Source organism: Aythya fuligula, chromosome 17 (assembly GCF_009819795.1).
Source record: "Aythya fuligula isolate bAytFul2 chromosome 17, bAytFul2.pri, whole genome shotgun sequence".
Taxonomy (NCBI): domain Eukaryota; kingdom Metazoa; phylum Chordata; class Aves; order Anseriformes; family Anatidae; genus Aythya; species Aythya fuligula.
In genome coordinates this window covers 6,951,447-6,977,681 of record NC_045575.1, presented here as the reverse complement: position 1 = coordinate 6,977,681, position 26,235 = coordinate 6,951,447, and the positions used below count along the sequence as shown (strand labels likewise).

Genomic DNA, 26,235 nt, shown 5'->3' with positions numbered 1-26,235 from the left:
TTGGGAGAGGAAGGGATAGCCTGCCAAGTGCTTCTCCTGCCCGAGAACAATTATCCCCTCGCTACCCTGGGTCCTTCACGCCAGGACGAGCTCAGCAGTCAGCGTAAAGCACTCACAGTTGGATCCCTCAAGCTCTGTCAAAGCAGGTCAGTCGCGCCAGAGGGGAATGAACATGGATATCATGGTTTTCAATCCCATGCCCCGCTCATTAGACCAGGCATTTAAGTGGAAATGCTTTCTGCATATGGGCAAATATCTCCCAACTGTGAGACTCTCGGTCCAAAACTGTGCAAAACCCAAGCTGTCAAGGTATCTACACTCAGAGATTAATCCCGTCTGAGGGACCATGGAGCCAGATAAGCCAGCTTTATCTCCTGCCACAGCTATCTTGCTGAATGTGGATTCAACTGGGGTGGAAGGTATGGCTACCCCTCCAAATAGCTCGCTCCCAGCCCAGCAGCAGGAAAGGGGATTTAGGCTCACACTGGTGAGATGAGTTCCCCAGCCCAGCTCGGTGGATTGCCCTCACCCCTTGTGCATCTTCAAGTCCAACAGCAAGGGGAACACCACAGAATAATGCTGATGGTCACGCTAGGAGGGGGGGGAAGTCGCAAAGTGAGAGCATCCAAGCTCTGACCTTTTCTCTTGGTGCAGTGGTAGATCTGGCTGTGCTCCTGGGAGATCGGGTAGGGGTTGGCGGGCGGCAGCAGGTCCTGGGAGGTGCTCGACACCCCGTTCTCACACTGGTACTGGGAGCCCAGGTTGGAGGAGGCGGAAAGGACCCTGGTCTCACCACTGAAGGGGCTGTGATTTGAGGACACTTTCTGTCTCACCGTGCTCCTGGGAACAACCGGGTACTCCTTACTAAAAGCAAACAAACAAATAAAAAATACAAAGCAGAAAAGCAATCAATTAATAAATAGATCGGTGAATTAATAAACGAAGGCAGTACATTAGTGTCATGGTGTTTGAAGAGTCTTTCAGGGAAATAGAGATGTCCCCCCCAGGAGACTGCAGCCCCGTCATGCTTTATCGCTGCAGCACTCTCCCCTTTTGCTTTCCGTTTAGTATTTTTCCCATTATGTTCTTGCTTCTTCCACCACTGTTGCTGTTTGACACACACACACACAAAATAGATACATGTCCTCTTAGCAAAATACGCAAGATTTTTACGTGAATATTGTAATAGCATTTATAAATCACATACTATTTATATTGTGTATGGGAGCACACGTGTGAATAAAAACCTCATCTCTGCCAAGTTGCTTACAGGGAACCAAGCTGACTTGGAGATGGATTAAATATTTAGAACTACTTTTTCCCCTTTTGGTTATTGTCCCCATTCCTTTTCCCCAGGCTCCTCCAGCCTGATTCTCCTGAGCAGGGGATCTCTGGGCCAGAGAACAAGCTCCTTTCCAGAGTGCTCAGGGAAGAGAAATAAATAAGTCACCGAGACCTGATGCATGCCAGAGCCACGTGCACAAATGGAGCCAGGCTGGGAGGGCAAGCGCTGATGGAAAGTCTGGTTTATTCACTTTTTTGAAATCTGTTTTGGAGCATGGATGTTTTGCCAGCCCTTGCTACATACCCCTCTCCTACAAGCCCCTACAGTTCTGGAGACATTTCTCCAAGCACATCAGCAGACAAGGTTATTTCTGCCCTGTAGGACTGAGAAGCGAACAGGGGGGCTCAGAGACCTCACGGGAGGTACTAACCTCCCTCTGGTCTGCTGGAAAGACAGCTAGGCACACACTGAACCCAAAGATTGCTGAAATGCCTTAAGAGCAGGTCGCACAGCAGCAACCTGTGAAGTGCCACCAGGATCAGAGAAGCCAGAGCCCAGGCTACAACACAAGCTCTCATCTTCGAAGCTGCAGCCTTTGGACCAAAGAGGCTTTGGGGTACCCTACTCACCTGCCCAAGGCTGCTCTGCTGGAGTGAGGACAGATCCTTAAATCCACCTTGAGTAGGCTCACCTGGCCACCTACACATAGAGGAGAAGCCCCAAATCTCCTTTTAGGCCCCGTAGAGAGGACCTATTGCTGTAGAAACTCAGAATTTATTTACAAAATTTAACAATACCAATTATATAAACCTACTCACAGCAGGGAGCTTTCATCCAAACCACTGCTGCAGTGACTGCCAGAAATATTAGCAACCGAGCTGTTATGAAGGGGAAACTCACCCAGGAGCTCAAAACCAAATGAATGCATCTCTCATTGTGCCACAAAAGCTTTCCAAACCCCGGGCACTGGTGGCTTGCCAAGCAGAGGCTACTCAAAAAGGGGGTCTCTTCCCCTGGAAGCCCAGCAGCTCATCCCCACAGGAGCAGGGCTTTCCACCCACTTGGGCTGGCTGACCAGAAAGTTTTTTGTCCAGAAGTGAAGTCCAAGCTGTGCACAATGAATAAAGAGGGATGGACGGGGGAACCTGGGAGGAAGCAGAGACTTGTCCTTCTCATACACAAGGTAGCAATAGATGCCAGAGGATGCAGTGGGCTTCATAAAACCTCTCCATCAGTGGACAGCCACCACTAGTGCTTTCATCCCAGGAGCTCCTGCTGGGAGGTGCAGGAAGGTTGAGAGCTATGGCCTTCAAACCTCTCAAGCGATCTCCAAATCTGCTAGGTGCTAGGAGGTCTCCCAGCCCTACTAGATCATGGTTTTCAGCTGGCTTCTCCTGCCATGCTCCATGTTCATGCAACAATATTCATGGAGATGACGCTCCAAAGCTGCATCCTCACCACATTGCTCTTCTGAGGAGAAAAGCTGCCAGAAGGTGACACACATCCCTCCCAAAAATTACACAGTCTTGTTTATTTACTTAAAAACAAACAAAACAACAACAAAAACACAATGTGCTGCCTACAAGCTGCCATGGAGGAGGAGGGGGACACGCTATGGCCTGATGTCACACCATGTTTTCTGTGGCTTTTTTGGAGGATGCCAAGGTAACTGCTGTCATAGTTTCTTGCTGCTTCAGTGCTGGGAGATTTGGATGTCTCCTTTGGACAGAGTCATCCTCACCCCCTTTGCAAGTGGGGTTAGATCTGCATGGGCATTTTCTACACCACAGGAATGAACTCTCCTGGTAGCTCACAGGGACCTCCACCAATGTCAGCTGTCTTGCTCTGCAAAGCACCACCCAAACACTGAGAACAGCCCCCAGCTGGACACTGCTCACCTAAATCAATGCTTTCTGACCTAATAGAGAGCTGGGGGAGCAGGGGAAGAAACAACAACAACAAACAAAAAAAAAAAAAAAAAAAAAAAAAAGGTTGTTTCTCACTGATTAAAAGTTCTCTTTTCTATAATAGAGCTGAATGCCTTAAACTGCAATGTTTTTACCCTGGAGCGCCAGCACAGGTGGTTTCAGAGTCCCACACTCCTGCTGTGCACTGAGAACCAAATTTTTCCCTGACTGCATTTCCCCAGTGAAACCACAGCCCCCGTGGCTGTCAGAAGGAGCGTGGAGCAGCCAGACTCGTGCTGGAGCCAGCACAGGTTGGAAGCACCAAGTTTCCAAGCAGCAGCTCCCAGGAGGCACCGCTAGGACTTCTCTCGGACCGAAATATTTCCATCTCAGTCAAAACATGTTGGGTGCTATTTTTGCCAAAAAATGAACTATTTGAGAGGGAGAGGAAGGAAAGTATTTTCTAACTAAATATCAAAAGTATTTTCTTCCTTTCACTTTGTTTTTCTATGCACAAAGGCAGTTATCTCCACATTTCTACATTTTTCTTCCTTACAGGAGCTGCACTCTAATAAAAAGATTGCTTTGGTACCTTAAAACACAACAGTCATCTTGAAACATTTATACTGTTTCCTGAGTGCACGATATGGAGTGTGTGCAGCTACCATTTTATATTGTCCTTTGGTCTTTAAAAATGTATCAGATTTTTTTTTTCAGTGCCTAAAAGTCACTATTCCCAAAATAGCTGGTTGTAATCCTGGGCCACAGTTTAATGGAATGAAAGGTTTTGTTCACTGCTGGCACAAAACGATTGTTGTGTCCAGAACAGTTGCTGTCCAAAAAAAATGCAGAGAGGTTGGGAGGAGGAAAAAAAAAAAAAAAAAAAAAAAGAGACTGACTTAACACTAGCAATATAGGCAGTTGTCCATGCAGCACGGGACAGACTGCTGTTCCTGAGCCAGAATGCAAGTTACAGTTTCATATTTATGTGTTAATGAATGATTTTTTTTTCTCTCATTGAAAATTATAAAATTGGAAGAAAAGGAAAAGTTGGTTGGGGAAAGAATTTATGAGGAAGGAAGCTGTCACTGGTCTATTTAAAGTCTGAGTGGCTAACGATGAATATTCGGATACCGTAGTTCGTGTACTACGATAGCAGAGGGGCACTGGGAAGAAGGGCGAGTTGTGCCGGGCAAGGTGGAAACCTGTCCCATTTTCACATCTCGTGACATCTTCCCCAGCCAAATGACACCTTCACCAGGACAGACTCGGGAGCTGGATGAGGCCACTTATGCCACACATTCACATCTAACAAAGGATTTAGAGGAGGAAGTTCAATGAGGTTTTGTAATCTCACAGCTGGAAACCTCAGTGGCCTCTGCAAACCAATAAAAACTGTGAAAAAATGAGAAATCTTCAGAGAGCGGCATCCAGCCCATTTTCTTGCTTATCGCTATGTTGTAAGAGACTAATAATTTTCAACATATTTTCATGTGCAGACTTGAAGTTTCCTAATGTACTAGCCAGCGCATAGTAAATGCGGCTGGCAGACAAAAGAAAAAAGTTAAAAAGCTCTTCAAAAATCCACAGTTTATAACTGGGAAGCTTCCATGTTACAACACCCAGTCCCTAGTGGCCCTAATCAAATGGTTTAAGAAGGTGCTTCTGATTTTTCCCTAACAAAGCAAATATATCAAGGCTCTCCAGAGTTGTTGTAGCTCATGGTAACAAGACTTCAAAAGAGCTATTAAATATCAGCCCTCAAGGACCATGCCAATACCTCCACAAGGGGCATGAAATGAAAGGGAATTTCCCCATGGTTGTGCTGCCATGGTCTCACAACATTCTTTTGGAGACCCAAATCTGGTGTTTGTCTAGATCTTGTTCACGGTGACAATTCCTAGTCTAAAGGCTGGTTTATCGTGTATCAAGTGGCCAAGACCAGACATTCCCCTTCACTCTTTCCCAAGTGTCATGAGATTTTTAGCTCCTACAAGCACTCGTTATAGAAGGACAAATGCCTGCTGTCCTACCAGCCCTGCGCTCTCCATCCGCTCAGCACCCACGGCTGCAGCAGTGCAGAATCACAACCTTACTGCAGATGTTCAAACATGACTCAAAGGCATTTGATTTTGTATTTCCCAGGCCACCAATTTTTGTCCTTCCTGCTGAGACTTGAGAGTGGGAAAGAAATGGAAGTCAGCCACAAAAGATATAGAGAGAGGAAGAAAAAAAAAAATGTGACTGGAATAAATATAACACCTCCCAGGAAAAAAATAAACCAGCAAACAATTGTCAATTGTCACTGCATGTTCATTTCAGCTTATTTCCAACATATTGTAATAAAATCGTACCACTCTCAGGAGACTGCCTGGAGAGCTTGAGGTGGATAATCTACAGTGTGAGAGGACCTGGTGAGAGAGGGACTCCTGAGTAATTCCTTCACTCTTACCTCAAATCAAATACGAGCTCTCTGTGCATGGGGCCCATAGGCCGGCCCCACAAAAAAATAATGCCCTAGGCTGGATGTCTAGGAAAACAATGCAAAACATCCACAGAGAAACACAGAAGGTTGTGCACAGCAGCATGCTCCACCAGCATACCAAATGTCCTGAGCTGAACACATGGAGAGGGTTCAACTACTCTGGGTGCAAGTTACGAACCAGTGCTCCCATCTCTTGAATGCGCAGTGCAGCCCAAAGAGACCACTGCAACAAGCCCAAAGAGAAAATGCTACAGACCTAGAGCTACCATCATAAGGCAAGCGGAAAAGCTAGGGCACCGCAGACAAATTCTGCTGATCATGTAAGAGGAACGTGAGATGAGATGGAGGGTGGATGTTGGCCAACAGAGACAAAAACAACAAACATTGATGCTGGGCTGAGCCACTGCAGATTGGGTCCTGCTGGACAGAGCCAGCAATGGAGGATATTGCAGCTACCCTGCTTTTCTTGAGCTTACTCTCACTTTAAAAGAGTTGTGGATACCCTCCAGTGAAATCCATAGAGCCTTATTTTGGATTTCATCTGATTTACATCAGATTCTACAGAATGGTGTTCAAGTCTACAGTTTCCACTGGGGCTTTGACCAGGAAACTTTCCTCAGGGCCATTTGCTGGAGGAAAACCTCATCTCTCCAACAGATGTTACAACTCTAAGTCTCACACTGAAAACATTTCGGACAGCATTTGGCTCTTGGGAGATTTCAGTGACAGAACATGGGAAATGAAAGTGGATGTAAAGATGCAATGAGAAGATGCGATGAGAGCGGGGTCATTTTGCAGCGGACTGAGACCCACTTGCATTAGGCAGAACAGGATCCATCACTCCAACATGATGGCAGCATGACAGGGTAGATGACACTTTTAGAGCCCAGCGACTCATCAATTTATTCTATTGGCAGCCAAAAATGCACCAGCCTCTCCGCTGTGCCAGTTCTGAATCACGGTACTGATTTTATATCCTTTGGGTCTGGCCCAGTTTCTGTTCTCAGTTACACCGGGAAATACTTGGAATAATTCCCTTGGAGCCAGGAAGATTACTGTGGATCGGTGCCAAAGGAAGCAAGCTACAGCTCGTGATCTTTGATGGAGAAAACACATACACAGCGTTGAACTACACTGCCACTCTTCCCTTCACTGCACGCATCGCTCTGGATCTGGCTCACTTTGGAAAGGCCCAGGATAGCCATCCAGGGAGCCAAGAGTCACCCTTTCACGTAATCGCCTTTCCAATCAAAAGCTTTCCCAATGAGGAGCTTCAAGGACTAATTGCAGTAATTTGAATGAACAGTAACTAGGGCCTGAGACTTCCAGAAGCTCTCCAGCACCCATAATAACTGCTGAAGACAATGGGAGTTGCAAATGAACAGCAAAATCAGTTAAAGGGTTTAACAGAATTACTCTTTCACATTGTTCTAGCCCCAGATCCACAAACATTTCTCCCCTGCTGTTTTTTTGGCAGTTACAGATTAAAAAATAAAATATTGTATATATATATATAATGACTTGCATACAGCCCCCCAGATTACTCAATAACTAATAGCTATGCTTTATTAATACAGTTCCATTAACTCTCATGCACAGGAAATTTCTTTGGCCAAAGTCCTACACTGGCATCTGCAATACAGATCTCATCATCTCTCTGCGCACTTCACCCTTGGTGAATTTCTGCTGCCTGTTTTACTCTTATATTCCTAGCATCACAACTACATAATTTTTACCTGATTTATGCTTTTCACTTGCAGCATGACCACAGAACACAGATGAGTATAACTTACGTCCCTCTCCGTTCTCCTCTAACATGTCTTCCTTATTTATTTATTATTATTTTTTTAAGACAAAAAAAATCAGGAAAGCAACAAACTTGATCTCATGCTTGGAAAGTTAAAAAGCGTGCTGTCCCAGAGCACTCATCCTGTCAATGAAACTGCTGAAGGGGTTCCGTGTGCCTCAGGAAAGAAAGGGGAGGCAGGGGGAAGCGAACGTGTACCAGAAGGCTGCCTTCACTGGAATTTGGGTCTCTCTGGGGCTCGTGGCTCTTCGTTCTGAATGAAATCATCTGCTGCTGAAAGGTTTAATAACGCTCCTCAGTGAAGTCTTCTACCTGGACAGACTTATTAACTTCTCTTCTGGGAAGAGAGAGGGGAAAAACCAACACGGAGGCCTTGCAAAGGAGAGCACAGAGAGGGCTGTACTTGCACACACGTCTGCCAATGTGCAGCTCTTCCTTGGCCACAGCACAGAGATACACAGGGAGAGAGGGGAAAGTCCTCGGTAAGGCAGTTGAGAACTCATTTCTGATGCCAAAATTCACCTTTCTTCCCTGCATTATCCCCCTTCCCTGCAGCCGCTGCTGCTTGCCAAGGCTGGGTGTTCAACAGCCAAATTGCCCTCATCTAGAGCTGCTGCTGCTGCGCTCACTGCATGACATGGGATGCACAGAGGTAAATGGTGCAAAGCCCAGCAAGCTGGTGTCCTGCCGTGCCTTCCTTCTCTGACAGCCCAAGGTGCAACACAACCACCAGTGCTGGTAGAGTAAAACTCTCTAACTCAGCTGAAATTACAGGAGAGGGACCCCATCCTATCTAAATGGCAGGTGTCTGCTCTAAGGAAATCATTCTGACTCTGCAGGCAGAGGGAGGGTTCCTCAGCCCAGCCTGCACCTATCTGATGAGCTGATTTCTCAGAGAATAGCAGTTCTGCTCTCTGAAAGCACCCTTTGCATAGAGGGAGCCCAGAAACACAGCCCAGCCTGGGGACATTGGTCCTATATGGCACCTTCAGCCAACACATGCCTGCTCCTACAAGGTCCATGCCTCAAGCACCACGCTAAGACCAGAAGGATTAGTACTAGAAGCATGTATCCACGGGACACAGGCCTCCTAAGCTGCTCCGAGGAATGCAAGTGCTGGGGGGTGAGGAGAGGATGTGCCTTGACCACAGCCTTTGGTTAAATGGGTTTTCCCCAAAACCAGGATGCTGTGAGCCAGCCCGCACGTCCTGCGGGGAAGTACTGCCTACCGGCCTTCTCTGCTGGGGTGGGTTTCTTCTGGGTCTGCTGTCAGCTTGGAAAAGTCCCTCTGCAATGGTCCTACACTGGGACTCAAGGCACAGTTAAGATTCAAGTAAAGAAAACAAAGGTGCTTTTCCAGCATGAAAAATTCATTCCCTCCGTGGCTCTATCCCCTAATGAGATCAGTGACCTGATGAATGTCAGGTCACCAGTTTCCGGCACTAAAGGCTGTGTGCTGTTTTGTAAAAGCTTATTTTTTTTCCAGCTACCTTTTTTCTATAATGAAGGAACTGCTCTAAAAGTGTGTCCCACCACATTCTCCAAGGATATATACAGCCATCACTCTCCCAAAACCAATGGAGCGGGACCTGCCAGCCAGGGAGCAGGTTCCTCGTGGAAAAAACTTCATTACATATGTGCACACAAACACATATATATATATATTAAAACATGATTAAATACATATTAATATATATTTATATATTAAACATAAAGCCCCAAAGGTAGGTCATACTTCTCTAATATACACAATGATAAAAGTTTCTTCCTTATATAATTTTATGCTTTTATATATTAATAGAGTTTGTATTAATTCTGATATATAAAATCCATGAAGGTGAGTGCATATTTGTCTGTTTACAACCTTGAATGTCTCTTAATTTTAAACACGATCTTACCCTGCTCTCCCTTAAGAAAAAAAAAAAAAAAGACATATTTGTAAATGTACAGTTATTTCCCTGCTATCTGTATAGAGGATAAGTTATTAAGGAAGTGAGCATCAAAAATTATCCTGCAAAGTCAATGCTGGGGATTTTAACCCTTTCAACCACATCAGGTCTGAGCATGTGTTTTTATATATTCCAAGTGCTTCTGTTCACTGTATTATTGACTACGACCGCAGGACCCGCACAAAAATGCCAAGCAATTTTTAGCACAAGCTCCACATGGCTAGGTGCCATGCTCTTCAGATGGCATGAAGCCCTTCTAATAGTCCTTGCTGTTCTGCCTCCCCCCTCCAAAAACCCCATGATGAATGTAAACCTTCAAATCTTTCCATTGACCATAATGAAAGGGTAGTTTAGCAGCAAAAATGCACTGGGACATCATTACTCGAGTTCCAGCAGAGGTCGGGGGGCTGGCACTGGGGGGTGGGTGGGTGAAGCTATTTCAAGGGGCAGTGCACAGGAAAATAAAGAAATAAATATTGACTTGCAGTGCCAGAATCTGTGCAGTCGTTGGAAAGGGCAGGCAAGCAGAGAACACCAGGCACATTCAGAAGACCACAGAGATGATTTAGATTGAGAAGTGTTATTTATATGTATGTGTGTGCATATATATATATATTTACTTGTTTATTGGCTTTTTTGGATCTGAGCCTTAAAACATTTGTACACAGGCATATGTTTGCCCATTTTGTTGGGCCAGATGGTCTTGAAGGTCTTTCCCAACCTTAAAGATTCTATGATTTGAGTGAGGATGGGGGTGTAAGCATTTGCAGGGTTACAGGCATTATTTTTTGCCCACCAGCAGGAGTTGTGTGGTTGTGAGATCCATGTTCGGGTCCCCAAATACAGCAAGGGGAAGAAATTTCTGCATCTGTGCTCCAGGCAGCAGCGACCACCTACAGTCTGGAGAGATTTGCTCCAGCTTCCTGGGCTGGCCATGGAGGAACACGTCCCAGGACAAAGTGACAGCGCAGGACCCTACAGCCTCACACCAAGAGCCAGCTCTGCTGGTCCTGGAGAATAAGGGATCTGAGTCACTCTTGCCCTCCTGGATGGAAAATGCTATATTGAGCCTCTACATCTGTCTTAGGTATAATCATGGGTATGGCAACGTTCCTGCAAAACATTTGCACCAGGAAGTAACTTGACACACAGACGAAGTTCCAAGTTCAGTGAAAGAAGTGAGGTTAATTACCAGCAGGACCTGACATTTAGAAAAGGACTTGAAACGGGATTTTTAAACAGGCTTTAGGTATGTGTTTCAGCTTAAGTACTTACATCCAAAACTGAGATCCAAAAAGACCTCTTCAGTCACCTGGCCCTGGAGATCCAACATTTTCTAACACCTTCCTTTTTCAACCTGAAACCACCGTGTCTATGCTCCTGCCCCGCACATCCAGAACCAACCAGGCAAGGTCTCCCCTCCTGCCAGAGACCCTCTGACAGCCAGCAACCAACACAAGGCACCGAGGTCTCCAGAGGCATTGGGAGAACCCTTAGCAAACCTGCTCTCGGAGGTTTGACTTCAAAGCACTGCCACCTGGAGAAAAAACATTCACCAGCTCTCCTGCAATAGTCTGACGAGCAGAGCTTCTCAGAGCTAGTCTGAACCTCCTCCTGTTGCTTTAGACAAGTTTAAACCCACATGCAGCAGCAGACAGAGAGGCTAGAAGTTGCTCTGGATGGAGACAAATGACAAAGAAATACAAGGTCCCTGTGGCCAGAAGAACAACACACATAAGATCCTGCCTCTGTAACCCTGTGGCTAAAACATTAACCTCGGAGTGGCAAGTCCTGGATTTTGGCCTCACATCCTGCTGGTATTTCACCAGCTTGACTTAAAACACACAAGCAGATGCCAGAGAAGGGCCTGCTGCTAAGTCCTTGCTTAGTTCAAGCCACAGGTGACACGCAAAGCAAAACCTAGGCAGATGTCCCGGACCCGAGGGGTCCCCACGATGAAGGCGAGTGTTACCTCTGCATCCTGGACATCCTGTGGAGCTCCATGTCGTCGCTGCCGCGGAAACCTTTGGCAAAGGGGTTGTTCTCGATCTTTAACTGGGTGATCTGAAAGGGAGGAAATGCAACGGGTTCATCGCAAGTCCAAGGCATGGCCTGGGAGAGGGGGGATGTTGTTTATTAAACCCAAGCCAGTAGGGATGGGGGAGAAAACAGCTTTTAGGAACACAAGTCATCCTTCAGCTCAGGCACTGACCACTCCAGATGGGCTTTCCTCTAGATCTGTCTGCTGGAAAAATATCACCTGTCAACAACCTCTCACTTCTTTCAGGCTTAGCCCATACCTAACACATGGAGCTGCACAGACAAATATTTCTCACTGGAGGAAAGCTGGAAAATTACTTACTTTCTTTTTGCTGCTGGAATAGAAAGGGTTGTGCTGACCAGAGGACCAGCGATGAGGGCAGCATTGCCCAAACCCCACGGACACCAACAAGTAACGTCTCATCAATGCACCACCACAACCCAAGCCTCGTATCTTAGATGTTGGAGCTTCTCTCAGGCTGCCAGGCTCACTCTTGCTGTATTTCAGAGCAATTACCTGGATTGCAGGTGCTCTGCAGCTGATTTCCTTCCCCACCCAGCCCCACACCTGCAGGCACTGCAGGGACTAACTACCTTAGGCACTCAGAGGGCAATCCCACTTCTGGCCATCCTGCCTTGGGGGAATATTTCTCTCCCAATTCACTCTAGAAGGATTTAAGGGGGACTACTTTGTTACCTTCAGTGTCTAAAGCTTGCTGGCATGAATCCTCCTCAAGCACACAACTTTGGTCCTCTTACAGTATCTAAATTAAAGAGCTGCTAAGAAGGTACCCTTACCCATGAGGCTGGGCCAGGTGTGGACTAGCTGCACTGCCCCGAGTGCCAGCCCCATGCCAGCTGCTGCCCCAGGGCTGGCATGGCAAAGCAAGGGCAGCTCAAGCTCTAGCTCATCCAGCAGAAACACAGCCATAAATTCACTGCTATAGGAAACAAATCTGTCCACAACACACAGCCAGGGGCAGAAATCAGGGACCCCATCCTTAGGATGAGAGGAGAGGAGGGGTCTCTGTGCAAAATCCCATACAGCTTACTTTTAATATTTAGGCAGCTGTTCCCCTTCTTCCCTTTCTCCATCACAGCCTGGCAGTCCGAGCCCTCAGCTAGGAGCAGGGAGAGCCACCTGCTCAGGAGGGGAGACAGCCCTGTGTTTGCCCCCAGAGGGACTTCAGGCTCTCACCACCTCTGCTGGGAGCACGGTCCTGCCGCCCCACCAACAGCAGCGCCAATGGGAAGGAAAGAGCCCGAGGTGGATGGCTGGAGAACAGAGAGAAGCTCGTGTTCACCAGCTGGACCCATCCTTTCACCAAAATTCAAAGAGAAAAATCTGGCTCGCCTCATGTCAACAGCAGACCTTTCCAGGTGTCTGCACAACCAGATTATTTTGCTGTTTTCTCATCTTTTAGCATATTTTTTTCCAAAGCCATTCGTTTACTTGCCCTTTTTGCCTAATTCAGCCCCAAATCTCACACACAGACCCCATCACCCACATGCTCATCCCCATGGGTGTTCCCATTAAATCAGAACCTAATTGAGTACACAAACAAGCACTGCTTTTTTTTTTTTTTTTTTTTTTTTTTTTTGGTCACATATTTCAGATTTCAAAGAGAAGTGTGAACAAACAATATTTTTGGACTGATATGCCATTTGAGGTGTTCTCTAGCAGTAAAACCTGGACAAATTTTATAATTAAAAGCCCTGAATAATTAGACAACCAGCTTTTTATTTCACAAAGAGACCGCCTATCGGTTTCCACCATCAAGGTGGTGGCTCTTCTATAATGAACAATAGATATTATTCAAACGTTGAATGCTTGTGCTATTTAATCTACATTCTGAAGCACACAAAATGTACAAGTTGTCCTCACTTGCCGAACCCAATGGCAATATTTGCTTGCATAAGTGAAGTCCTTCACGGAGTGAGGATTTACAGTATTGGCACGGGCATCCCGCCGTACAAAGGGCCGGATTCATCCCAACCTGACCGTAGGCATTTTAACCAAGGCGCCTGCATTGGGGACCTTGTCTCCGGGTGTTCCTGCTGGAATAGAGGGATGGAGGGAGATGGGCACTGCCAGAGGACACGCAGGCCCTGGGGTGGGCAGCATCACCTTCGCGGGTCCCAAACTCTCTGCTAACTGAAGGAGGAACCATCAACATATTGTCCCTCTATGTAAGCACCTTGGTTAAATGCCCCGTTTGACAAATCAAGCCTTTAGTCTCCCACAAACATCAGACAAAATATCGTAAGTGATCTCAATCTTGTGAACATGTTGCTTTAGGAGAAGTTTCCTAACCCTCATTGGGAACACTATTACAAACAATGGGATTAACATGTGTTGGTAGCAGAAAGCCCCAAGTGAGGCACAGCAAACTTCAAATGCCCTAAAATTCAGGATCTGCTACCTCGAAGGTATCTAGAAACCATGGTCCTACAGAAGGCTTTAAATTAGGTCTGAGCTCTTTGCTGTGCTTCAGATGGATTTCAGCAGGAGCTTTTAGAGCAGCTCCTCTAGGTGATACTCGGGGTACCAACCTTAGCACCAACTCCAAGCCAGTTCTAAAAAAAATGCACACAACAAACAGAAAATAACAAGCAACCTGGTGAATCTCTGCTTTAGAAAACAGCCCTGTGAAAGGTATTTTGTTTGGCTTCTTTTTGTCTTACTTACAAACTATCTGAGAGGTGGAAAAGCAAACAAATGGGTGGAAATTACCTTCTTCTGGATCAACTTTGCCACAGCAAAACTCTGTTTAATTGACTGTAACTCACTGGGGGTGGGGACAAAAAGCTGTCAGAAAGTCAAATAAAAATTACATCATTAAGAATAAAATAAAAAAAAAAAAAAAAAAAAAAAACACGTCCTGCAAGGTCATTAAGACAGAACGCCCGAGGGTAAATTATATAGCACGGCTTCAATAAAACTGTAGGGCTTTGTTTATTAATTTGTTACTGCAAGAAAGTGATGTCAAAGTTAGTTTCTGACCACTGATTGCTAGTGCTGCTGCAGATCCTCCTGAAATGAGAGCTTTCCCCAGCGAAGCCTTCCTGACTTACACTTCTCAGTGCCTGTCCGACCCACGGGTTCATCTTCACTTTAACGGGAAGCGACAGTTCCCAATGAAATCTCGGTGCCGCTCCTCCATGCTCCTTTCTCTGGGCTAACTGACCACAAAGCACGTCTGCTGAGACATTTCCAACGGCATCTTTCGCTCCAGCATGATAAAATTTAGTCTTGCATCTATTTAGATGGTAGAAACATGTTTCCTTTACTTTTTTTTTCTTAGCACAGCCAAGTATTTATACAAGTACGTGTCTCTACAGACTCATAAATATTGCTATGGCCATGGTTAAAACTATCAATTAATATTGATAATTTTTTTTTCTCAATTGCTTATAACTCAGCAAAACTTTTTTATGGCTGAAATGTTCCACACCAGGTGTCTGCTCTGGGCTCCTTTTTATGGACTTATTTTCCTATCAAGCAAACCTGATCCTTGCTTTCTAAGCAACACAGCCAAGGGAAAACACACTGCTCTGCCCCCCTGGGGCTCTCCTGGAGGCTATCCCGAAGCTTTCCTAAAAGCTGGGCATTTTGGAAAATGCCTGCAGGTGACCATGGCCCTGCAGCCACTGTGCTAGGAGCAACCGGGAGGCCGGGCCTCTGGCTTGAAAGCACAGAGGGTTTTTTCTTCTGCGCTTTCACATACCCCAGGTGAAACCAAGTCAGCGTGGAGGAGGAGGAAGCCAAATCAGGGCAGCGGGAAGGAAAAGAACTGGATGAAGACGAGGTGGCTGCTGAGCCTACGGACATCTGGCTGGGCCATGCAGAGGAGCTGGATAGGGAATGGGGGCTCGGAGCCCAAGGGAAAGGCCAGGGGAAGGGGGAGGCTGCTGGCAGGGGGGAGGATGTCGAACCCAGAAGCCAGTGAAGGAAATGGGAGGGACTGGGAGCCAGTGGCTGGTCGGAGTTACTGGTGTGAGACAGAGGGGCCCATTGAGGAGGCTGTTGGCTGAACTGGGAGGACGAGCAGAGACAGACCCTGCACAGTGCCTGGGGGGGAGGAGGTGGGGAAGGGCCAGAGTGGAGAGAGGCAAGGTGCCCATGCTCAGCTTGGGGAGGGGACCTGTATCAAGGGACCCAATGGGGCCAGGCATGGGCTCAGCACCCTGTCCTGGAGCTGCTGGACAGATGGGAACCAGACTGGGACCAAGAGGCAGAGCGGTGGCTCAGAGAGGGGCTGCAAAGGCCACAAGGCCTCCTGAAGGAAGCACTTTGCCACCAAACCCTTGAAATCAGGGCTGCAAGGAGCCCCCATGGGCGCAGCAAGAGAAGAAGAGCTCAGGTCACCAAGAAGGTCCCCGAGCCACCAAGAGCCGCATGAAATGCTGGTGACAAAGAAGAGACACGTGGTCATCACCCCATGGGATGCCAGCCAGGCCCCACGTTCATGGCCTCTGATGGACCAAAGTGATGAATGAGGCCACCTGCGACCAAAGCCAAGGAGAAGCCAGATCCCAAAGCAACAAATCCTGAGCCCAAAGACCTGCCCATGCCTGGCAGCACCTACACCCACAACGTCCTGTCAACAGAGCAACAAAAGCACTTGGAGCAGAAAGGCTGAAAGCCATCATTGCCCATCAGCTACCTGGGAATGCACCCAACCTGTCTTCATGCTCTCCTCATCACTACAGTGCCCACAGTATTGCAGCTAGGGCTGATGTTTCCTGAAAAGAATTTGGGCTACCAAGAATGTTAAATAACTTAGGGGGTAAAAAAAACAAAAAATCAGCATAAAACCGGATATCCTAAGGGGGAAAAACAATATAAAGCCCAAGTCCAGCTAACGGGGAAAGTAGGTTGTAAAAATTAATGAGAATAATTGTTGTGAATTCTTGCTTTTGAAAGAACCCTCAAGAGGGCAGAACCTTAATTATTTCTGTCTATTAGGGTTCATTTCCTGGTCCTAAGTAGAGAGCTAGTACCTAATAAATACGAGCTAGTAACACAATGATTTAAGCTACAGTGAAACGGTACTTAACTTGGGGGGGGGGGAAGTTAATATTTGGGAATCAACCTGATTGCAAGCACCCATTGTGTAAACGGCAAGGAAATGAAATGCGCATGTGACCTATTTTAACACCTCAATATTTCTGGGGTCTTTTCTCAGGGCTGTGGAGAGGGGGGAGGTGGCCAACCGAGCTGCTGACAAGCACACTGAAAACTTTACAAAAACTTTCTTCGTAGCTTAACCCTCCTTTTGGGGAGCAGGGCTGGGGAGGAGGAGAGCCCAGTGGGCTTAAACGTCTTTGCAGGCTGCCTAAAATATCAGGGGAAATAAGCACAAGCCCTGTATGGGGATTGCAGCTGTGCTATTGAAATAAATTGACTGATCCAAAATCAGGCAGGTATTTCTATAAGCTGTGTAAGCACAGACTCGAACGCACTTATGGGCAAGTCATACAATTAATACCGTGATATAATTCACCTATAACGCAGCTCTTGAAACCTGAAACATGGGTATGTATAGATTATTGTGTATATATGCAAGTAAACCGTGTCAGTGAATAAAAGCTGCATGTATAAAATGCTTCAGTGTATAAAAACTGTGCGGAGAGGAGGATTTGTGTGAAGGGTGCTCTCCAGGTGATGGGTAGAAGAGAGAGTTGTAAATGGGAATAAATAGGTAGTGCACAGATGTGAGGATGGATGGATGGGCAGACCCTCCCTGGAGCTCTGTACAGACAGCCTGCCATCACCGATGGCAATGGGAAGCACAGTCCGCACCACAACCTGAAAATGTGTTTTGCCCAAAAAAATCCCATCTCAGCTGTGAGAGCCATGCTGGGGTTTCTGCCCGTGGACAACTCCCACAGCCATCACCCCTCCGGTGTCGCTGTGCCAGCAACAGCATCAGCTGTGCACCGGTGCTGAGCTTCACCCGCACTGGGGCAAGCTGCAAATTTTATTCCCTTCCCTGGAGGGAGATGCCATTTAGGGTAGATCATTCCCCGGTTTATTTTTATGGCCCTATCTTTCTCAATTGGGGCTTTATCTTGGGGCTATGGCCTCGCTTTTACTCGCTCCCCCAAGCGATTCAGTGCAGCAAGAGGAGGAATGCACATGTTGGGGGGGGGGGAGGGATGCGAGTGCGTGTAAAATGTGTAGGGGGTGTGTAAAATATGTAGTGGTGTCTGCGTGTGTGCGTGTGCATGTGTCTGCTGGGATGCGAGCGTGTGTGTGTCTGTAGGGATTCATGCGCTCGTCAGTGCGTGTGTTTTGACAGAGACGGATATGCAGATGTCATTTCTTATCAACCAGATGTTGTTGATTTACAATCAAATATTCCTGCTCCTCCTAATATGGCAGTTTTCCCAAACTACTGTGCTTACATGTTTTTGCTTCGCTTTGTTTTATTTGCATGGTAATTTTTTTTTTTCTCTACAAAACAGTCCTATTTTTCTTCAAAGGAAAGCAGTTAACTTCAGGTCTGTTTTCTCCTAGGGAAATGCATTTAAAGCAAGCAGTGTGTCCTGTTTTATTAACTCCCAGTTCTATTAATATTATATTCTTTCTCCGAATCCATCAAGCAGAAGTTAAACTTGATTTTATAGCATCCACAGCGGAGTTATAATTTAAGGCATAATTTGGCGAGGGCTCAACTTGGATTCGGTTTGCCTCTCCTGGTCGTGCCAACAGCTCCTATTTTAAAGGGCAGGGAAGTATTTTCTTTTCTCCCTAGCTACGGTGAAACACTCTTTCTTCTCCAGCCTACCCATGGCTCCCTGGCCAACCGGCGGACAGAGGAAACGCGACCATTTCACGCACGTTTAGGAGCTTCCCTGTTACATCTCCAGGAAAGCATCCAGGGTGTTAAATGACCTTTCTCCATTAAATAATAATAATAATAATAATCACATAATTCACTCTGTCAAGCATGAGGGAGCTACCCTACCGGCCTGTAAGGACAAGTAAAAGCCTTGCTTTCTACACCACTAGGGGAAACCATGCAGAGGCACACCAGGACAGCCCAAATTGCCACATTTTCATATATTTTGCTTTGTTTTCCTGGGGCAGGAGCAATCGACTGCAGGCACAGAGCCTCCCTTCCTGCCAGGGTCTCGCTGCCAACCCCGCAGCCCTCAGCCGGTAGGGAAGGAGCCGGCCCCGAAACAAAGGGACGAAGCGCAGCCAGCCCGGGTTATCAGGGCCCCCCGGCCGCCGAGGGGAGCGCCCGGCTCCCTTCTCCAGCGCCAGATTACGAGAGCCTTTGACCGATGGGGGGAAAGGAGATAAAGCCAACTTCCTCGGTTGGTCGTCTCCTCTCTGAGCAAACCATCCTGTTGAGCTCATTCCCCCTCAGCTCGCCCTAAAGTCTTTGGATGCTTTGTGCGCGTCGCCAGGAATAACAGGGGATGGGACAAAACCCGAGGGATGGGGAGGGCGTGTGGGGAGAAAGGAGGGGAGCGGAGAAGAAGGGGACCAGAGGGCCTCAAAAGGAGTTGTGGCAGGAGGCAGAGAGGAAGAGGAGACATGGTTTGCCCGGCCTCACCTTGTGATTTTGGTAGGAGGTGACGGCGATGAAGGCGGTCTCGGGGAAGACGTGGGTGCAGAAGGCGGTGTTCTTGGAGCCGAAGCCGTTGTTCTCGTCCGCCTTCACGATGTGCAGCCGGGGCTGGTACTTGTGCATGGAGTTGAGGATGATCTGGGCATGGGGAGAAGAAGAGGACATCTCATGGGAATGGAGGGGGGCACGATGCCGCGCAGCCCCCAGCCCGCAGACAGGGAGAGGAAAAGAGAGGGACCAGCAGACACTCCCAAAAAAGTTTTTTTCCTCCTCAAAAGCTTCTCCTCTTCAGCCCCCCCCCAGCATGGATATTACTTGTGCTGGGGGCATCTCTCCCCAGAAAAGCAGCCCCCCCACACAGCCAAAAGAGCCCATCAGGGACTTTCTTTTCTTGCCCCCTTCATTCCCCCCAAGCAGCACCCCTCTGTGGCTACAGGACAAGTTGGGTCCTTACCTGCTGCCTCCCCTGCAGCCCTGGGTTGTGCTGCTGTGTTTCCCCCACCCCCAGAAACCCTAATACATGTTTCCACAGCCAGCGGGGGGCTGTTCCTACCCCCACAGCCCCCACCTCAACAGCACAGGCATCTCAGCCCCCCCCCCCCCCAGTAACCCTACAAGATATGGGGAAAGAAGTGGGGTTACTGGGGAAGGGTGTGATTTAGTGCTCCCCCCAAACCCCACCACCCCTGGAGGATGAGGACAGGAGGGTGGCGGGGAGGGAAGCGCTGATTCGGAGATAAAAAGCGGCCCCTCCTCGGTACCGGGTTAATCTCAGGGGACGGTGGCGGTGGCGGGGGGGTTCTGGGAGGAGGGGGGGTGACACTGGCGACAGCGAGACGCAGCGCGCCCCGACGCCGGGCCCCGACGGCCTCGCTGCCTCCCCCGTCCCGGGGGTTTAAGCAAATTGCTTTGACATCCGGGAAAGCCGCAGACATCAACGGTGAACGATCTAATGGGTTTTAATTTCATTACCGCGACTCTAATTGAGAGGCTCCCGGTGCAGCTCCGCCTCTGAAGTCCCTTTTGTCGTCCCCCCAGAGCCTTGGCGTTGCTTGCAGGGACTTTTCCCCAGAGCCGCCTGCTCGCAGCGGGGGGATGCCTTCCCCCTCCACGCACACCCAAAAAAAATAAAAAGCCCCCCCCAGAAAAGAAAAAACCGCCCCGGGGGTGGGAGAGGTGCCCCCCGAGCTCCCCACCCATTTCCTGGCACATCCCGAGCCCTGGAAAGCAGCGCTCGCAAAGCGCCTCTCCCCACGTCCCAGGGTAAAGGCAATAAAACACAATAAAATGAAATAAAATAAAATAAATTAAAGCATCCCCCCCGCGTGGAGACGGAACAGGGACTAGGCAAAAGATGCTCGGCATTGGGGTGGGCTGGGGGCTCCGCCGGCCGCTTCTCAGCCCCCACGTGGGCGTGTTTAAGAACACAAAATTTAACATTAAAAAGCGAAAAGAAAAAAAAAAAAAAAAAAAAAAGCTTGGGGAGAAAAATGAAACTGAAGTGTTGAAATGAGACTGGAGAAAAATACGCTCTTGGAAGGGGGTGGTGGGATCTGGATTCGGATACTCGCTTAAGTAATTATATATATAATTATATATATATATTATTCATACGTGCACATATACATTCGCTCAGAGAAACACGTATCTTTGGAGACCTTCGAAGGCGAGCTGTTTCTGGCTGCAGAATTCACACCAGCTTTCACGGTCCCTTGGGTCTAGCAAAGCCCTTTTTATGTCCAAGAAGCTCTTGTGGGATGTTTTTTTCTTCTTTTTTATTGTCTTTAATTATTGTTGCCTTTTTTTTTTTTTTTTTTTTTTTTTTCCTTTGGATCGAGGGATCCGCATGGCTTTAGGTCCTATTTCCTCGAATAATTACACCTGATAGATTTTACCTGTTAGCCAAATTCGCGGAGGCAGCGAGCAGATTTTACCGCTCGGAGACTCCCCATGAGGTTAAAATCAGGTAGCTAAATAGTCAATTAAGCCGGGCCCCGGGGTCTGTAATCAATTCCCACGCAGCGCTACGAAATAGCTTTTTTTTTTTCCTTTTTATTTTATTTATTTAAATTATTTATGGAATGTTTGGGAGTGCCCATCACTGGGGTTCATCCCACCCTAAAAAGGCAGAAAATAACACCCCACCATGACAAAGGGTTGGGACTGTGACCTTCTTGGCACCGGAGGGGTGCCACGCGTGGAGACGCGCCCTGGGGACACCCACGGGAGCACGCGTGGGTCGCCTGCCGCCCCGCCCCGGTGGGAAAACGCATCTCCCGACCCCAAAGCACTGTGGGGGGACTCACATGTCCGAAGGGGTCGAGGTGGTTGTTGGTGAGTTTGAGCTTCTGGAAGGACACCAGCTGCCGCATCCAGTGCGCTCCGGTGGCGGGGGAGTCGGGGTGCACGTAGAGGCGGCCGGGCATGGCCGGCTCTGCCTTCCCCGTCACGGACCTGCGTGGGACAGGGACACTGAGCTCCGGCGGAGGCACCCACACCCTTGGGTGTCCCAGCACCGCGCAGGTGGCCCCGGGTTTCAGAGGCAGCCGGGCGGTCTTCGGGAGAAAAGACATTTACAGACACACGCACGGCGCGGAGAATTAATTGAGAGCTTTGGCACTTTTCCCGTCCCAGATCGCTGTTTCCCCGTTTAACCCCATCCTTCCCCCTCCCTAATTACCGACACCCCAGCCAGGAGCAGAGCAACCGCGCCGTACCCGTCCTTCACCGTTTCCCTGCCCGCAGATATTTTATTACAATTAAACCATCCGCTCCTCAATAGCCAATAGTCCCCATCGTTTAACAGGATTGCAGGTATTGTTAGCTAATTGCAACTTTTTTTTCTCCTTTTTCTTTTTTTTTCTTTTTTTAAATCCTTGTTTATTTTATTTATTTATTTATTTATTTATTTATTTATTTTTAAGTTCCGCTCCCGAGGAGCATCCCGAAGCCCCAGCACCGACAAGAGGTGCTCGCCGCCGGTTCGCGAGCATCTCCCAGCTCGTGCTGCCCAGGTTTCCCGACACGAAGCAGCCCTCCCTCCCCTTCCCCCCGGGCTTGCGTACCATTTATTATCTGCAAATTTGTATCTGTGGTCATCCGCTGGTACAATATCCATCAACAGTATGTACTTAGTTTTTGGATTAAGTCCAGTGACCTTCACTTTGTAACTGGGGAACATGCGCCTGTAAAAGAAATAAGTACATCAGTATAAAAAGGAGAGAAGGGAAAGTTTCCCAAGGTGGTTTTGGGAGTGTGTTTGTGAGGACCAGCGCTTGAGGTGGGGGAGAGGGGGGCATTTAACAAAGGGGCGATGCCGTGCTCTGGGGTGGCCCCTGCAGCCAGGCTGGGGCGTGGGAGCCGGGCAGGCTCCCGGCTGAGTCGTAGTTCCGAGCCTGGCAGCTTTATTTGTTTACCTGCTCGTGTATTCCTATCTTTGTTATCACCTATGTCGCCAATATTTCGATTCCCCGTTTAAAAAAAAAATAAAATAAACAAATCCGGTCGTGAGATCTTTTGGAAGCGAGTTACTTTCCTGTTTGCTTAAAGTGTTGGAACAGCAGGGGAGATTTGCCAAAAAAAGAAAGTAAAAATATATATATTTCTGTAAACGTACGTATTTAAAAGACGTCTATTTCAACAAGCCTCCGTGTGTATCAACGGTTCTGTGTTCAGATATGGAAAAAATACAGGCGCTCAGGTGTAACACCGAATCTGTGCGCATACAAAGACATCAGCAAACACACCTGACAAATACTTGGAAACATTCAGATACACACTGAAGACAGGGGCTTTTCGAAATATTTTCCATTACTGCGAGGCAGAGACTTAAAACACCGATGTTATTTTAGTTTGAGCTTTCCAAATATTTAAAAATAAAGCAGATGAAAACGTATCCCTTGACTTAAACCACGCATAAACAAAAAAACCCACACCTCTAAAAATACTGCACTCCTCTCCAAGCCTTGGGCTCTTATCTCTGCGATAGGGCATCTGGGCTGTTCTTTAAATTCACAGTAAAAAGCCGAAGGGGGAGAAAAAAGGGCAATAACGGACAAAGTGCGGGGTTAGCCTTAACGTTTTGAGGGCGAAGAAACCAAACTCCACCTGAACGACAATCTGTAACTCCATCGAAAACACCTGACCAGCAAGATCCCGGACTTCTCCAACAATAAACAGAAGGAATTATATAAATAAGTGAAACTAGCCCATATCTACCCCGGTGAAGCGTGTGCTCTCCCCTAAAGACCCCGCGCTGTAAATGTCTATTTTATTGCTCTCCGGACGAGGTTTCTAGCCGTGGAGATATTTGTTTGAAATTTCTGCAAGGTGGTTCGTGTCTGTCTCCCTTCGTGAGCTGCTTTTTGGGAAAAATAAACTGCTTTTTCGCGAAGTCCCCGCACCCCTGAGCGGAGCCGGCGCCGAGCCACCGGCTGTCCCCAGCTCTCGCACCGCCGTTTTTCCTTTAAAAATCGCCATTTTCAGCTTGCAGAGAGCTTCAAAGGCAAGGCGAGCCGTGAGACAAATCTATTTGCAAAACTTTATGCAGCCGGCTCTTTTTTTTTTTTTTTTTTTTTTTTCCCCCTCCCTCTTCAGGCAAATTTTGGAAGACCACAACAACTACCAGATGACAGAGCAAAATGAAAGTTTGGCTCCGCGTGGTTTGTTGTGCCCTCGCAATCTAAAGCTGTTTTTAAATCTATTTCTGTGCCGAGGCAGCAGCAGGTAAGTCGCTGAATATAACATCGCGACAAGAAGAGCCCCGCGACAGGACCTTGCTGATGGGATCGGAGAAGCTGCTCCTGGGTCTCTGCCTTAGGCACTGCGTTTAACAGCCCTCCAGGACATCAATATTAGGGATAATGTTAAATCGCCTCAAATATATTCGCGTACACATATAAATATATCTGCGGATCAGGTTTACTCAGCCGCTCATGGAATCGATTACGCCCAGTCCCAATAAAGTTGGGTTTGCGAGGCTGTATATTTTTCTACACACCCACGCAGACAAACACACACGTATAGAAATGTGGATCTGGCCGCAGCTAGATACGCATGCTATTTATTTGCGGGCACGTCTATCTCTGCATCTAAACAGCAGCGCTATCAGTACATAAACAGGAGCTTCAGACCACATCGACTTTTAAATGGGGTGGTGTGGGTGTTCTGCTTATATTCTCCCCAATGAGCACACAATAAATAAGGAGCCTCGGGAAACAGCGGAAGGCATTACAAAATCGCAGAAGGACGGGGCTGCTCCTTTAATTAAAAATAATACTAACAATAATTAATAATAATAACGAAATCGCCCCGCGAGCTGCTCTAAACAAGGTTAGCTCTTGGCCAAGTGGTTGCAATTCGCGCTTGCCTGGAAAGCTTCCAAAGGCCTGAAATTGGGATTAACGATCCAACTGTTCTGGTTAAGAAAAGAGCCAGAAGAAACAATTTCTCCTCAATATATCCTCGCAGGGAGGGCCCGGCAGTGCCGGGGCAGAGCCGAGCAGCCCGGGCAATGCTGTGCGGGCTGTCCCGGAGCTGCGACACTCAGCCGTGGCCTCTCCCACAGGAGACACGAACATCCCCGGGGCTCGGGGAAGCAGCGGCTGGGCATCCACAGAACACGCGAACACGCGTGGGGAGGCCCGGAGGGGCAGCCCAGTGCAAAGCGATTCCCACAAACACGCGTGAACCAAGGAGGATCCGGCCCCACGGCCCCAAAAGGGGGGCGAGGGGCTTGCTGGATGCTCGTCGCTTACCTTCCAGCCTTTGTTATGATCATCTCCGTCCCCACTTCGTGAAATTTCAGCCACAGCTCCCGCTCGTGCAAAAACACTTTGATTCCTTCCATGCCCTGCAAGGAAGGGAAGCAGAGCCGGGTTACCCGCCCGGGGAGCCTCGGAGCCCCCAAACCCCGGAGAGAAGCCGGAGCTCGGTTTGCAGAGCCGGGAGGAGGTCGGTGGGGGGGTCCCAGGCCGGACCCCGGTGGTGCTGAGCAAGGGGAGCCCTGGATAGGATCCTCGGTGCGCCGCGAGCAATACCCGGCTGCTCTCCCCCCACCCTAAACCAAGCACATTTCCCCCCCCTAAATAAAAAGCGAGGCCGAAGGCCGAGCGGGCACCAAGAGTGAGGTCTCCCCGTGAGGATTTACCCACGAGGAACACGGGGGCGAGCTCGGTGGGGAAATCCTTCTCCCCCCCCCCCCCCGGTTCCCCAACCCCCTCCTTGGCAATGCGGAGAGCGGCGGCCGGTGTGCCCCCGGGGGAGCCCACGCGTGTCCCAGCACCACGCAGAGCCCCGGGGGGGCGAGAGCTTGGGGGGGGTGCGAAGGGGACCGCCGGGGGTGCCTGGCCCCTGGTGGCTGCGGGGGTGCCCATGCGTGACCCCCCACTCGGGTGCGTGGGTGCGGGCAGAGCAGTGTAAGTGCACGCCCGGCCGTGGGGTGGGAGCTCGTCGGCGTGTAAATGTCACGCTGAGAGGCACGGGAGTCCGTGGGCACGTAGAAATCTGTGCACACGGCCTCAGGGGGCATTTGCACACCCAGGTGTGGACGCGTGGGACCGTGCGTGTCAGCGCAGGAGCCATGCATGTTTCGGGTGGGTTTTCCTCCCGTGTCCCCCCCCCCACGCACCCCACGGACACGTTCACCATTCGCTCAGCGCCTGACCACGGCCCCGGATAATGGCAAAGCAGGGGAAAAAAAATACATTTCTGACAACCAGGTGGGAATTTTCTCTTCCGTGGGGCCTAAAAGGACGCCTCGCTGCCCAGAGCTGGGGGGAAAAATGCGAAGAAAGGGGAAAAATAAAAAGCAAAGGGGAGGCCGGCTGAGGCCGGATCCTTACCTGCTGGGTGAAGGCTGCCTGGGGAGAGGTGGGGGGCTTGCTGGGGGCCCCCAGCTGCGTGTCCTGCTTGGCGTCAGCCTGCAGCTCCTTGGCCTCCGAGTCAGCCGGCGTGGTGGGGAGCCCAAAGCCTTCCTCGCTATCCGCCATGTTACGAGCTTCCTTCGCCGAATCCCCCACTGCAGGCACACATCGGGGAGAGAGCAGAGATAAGAGACGCAGAAGTCAAGGCTGACGTTTAATAAAATATATATATATATATATAAATAGAGAAAATCACATGCACGGAGCCCGGCGCTGGCGGGGCTGGTGGGCGAACCCGCAACTCACTTCCAGC

At 48.7% G+C, this 26,235-nt stretch overlaps 1 protein-coding gene across 1 annotated transcript in view; it reads right to left on the bottom strand.

Moving 5' to 3' along the window:
- The window catches only part of TBX5 (T-box transcription factor 5), a 33,971-nt gene extending 7,857 nt beyond the window's left edge, over positions 1-26,114 (bottom strand). Inside the window, exons 1-7 of the mRNA XM_032199219.1 lie at positions 25,902-26,114; positions 24,816-24,910; positions 22,125-22,244; positions 21,366-21,513; positions 19,045-19,197; positions 11,406-11,497; positions 638-864 (exon numbers count right to left, since the gene is read on the bottom strand). Of these exons, the coding sequence (XP_032055110.1) occupies positions 638-864; positions 11,406-11,497; positions 19,045-19,197; positions 21,366-21,513; positions 22,125-22,244; positions 24,816-24,910; positions 25,902-26,048 (982 nt within the window). The 5' untranslated portion in view covers positions 26,049-26,114. The remainder of the gene's footprint in view (positions 1-637; positions 865-11,405; positions 11,498-19,044; positions 19,198-21,365; positions 21,514-22,124; positions 22,245-24,815; positions 24,911-25,901) is intronic.
- Between the last annotated feature and the right edge of the window lie 121 nt (positions 26,115-26,235).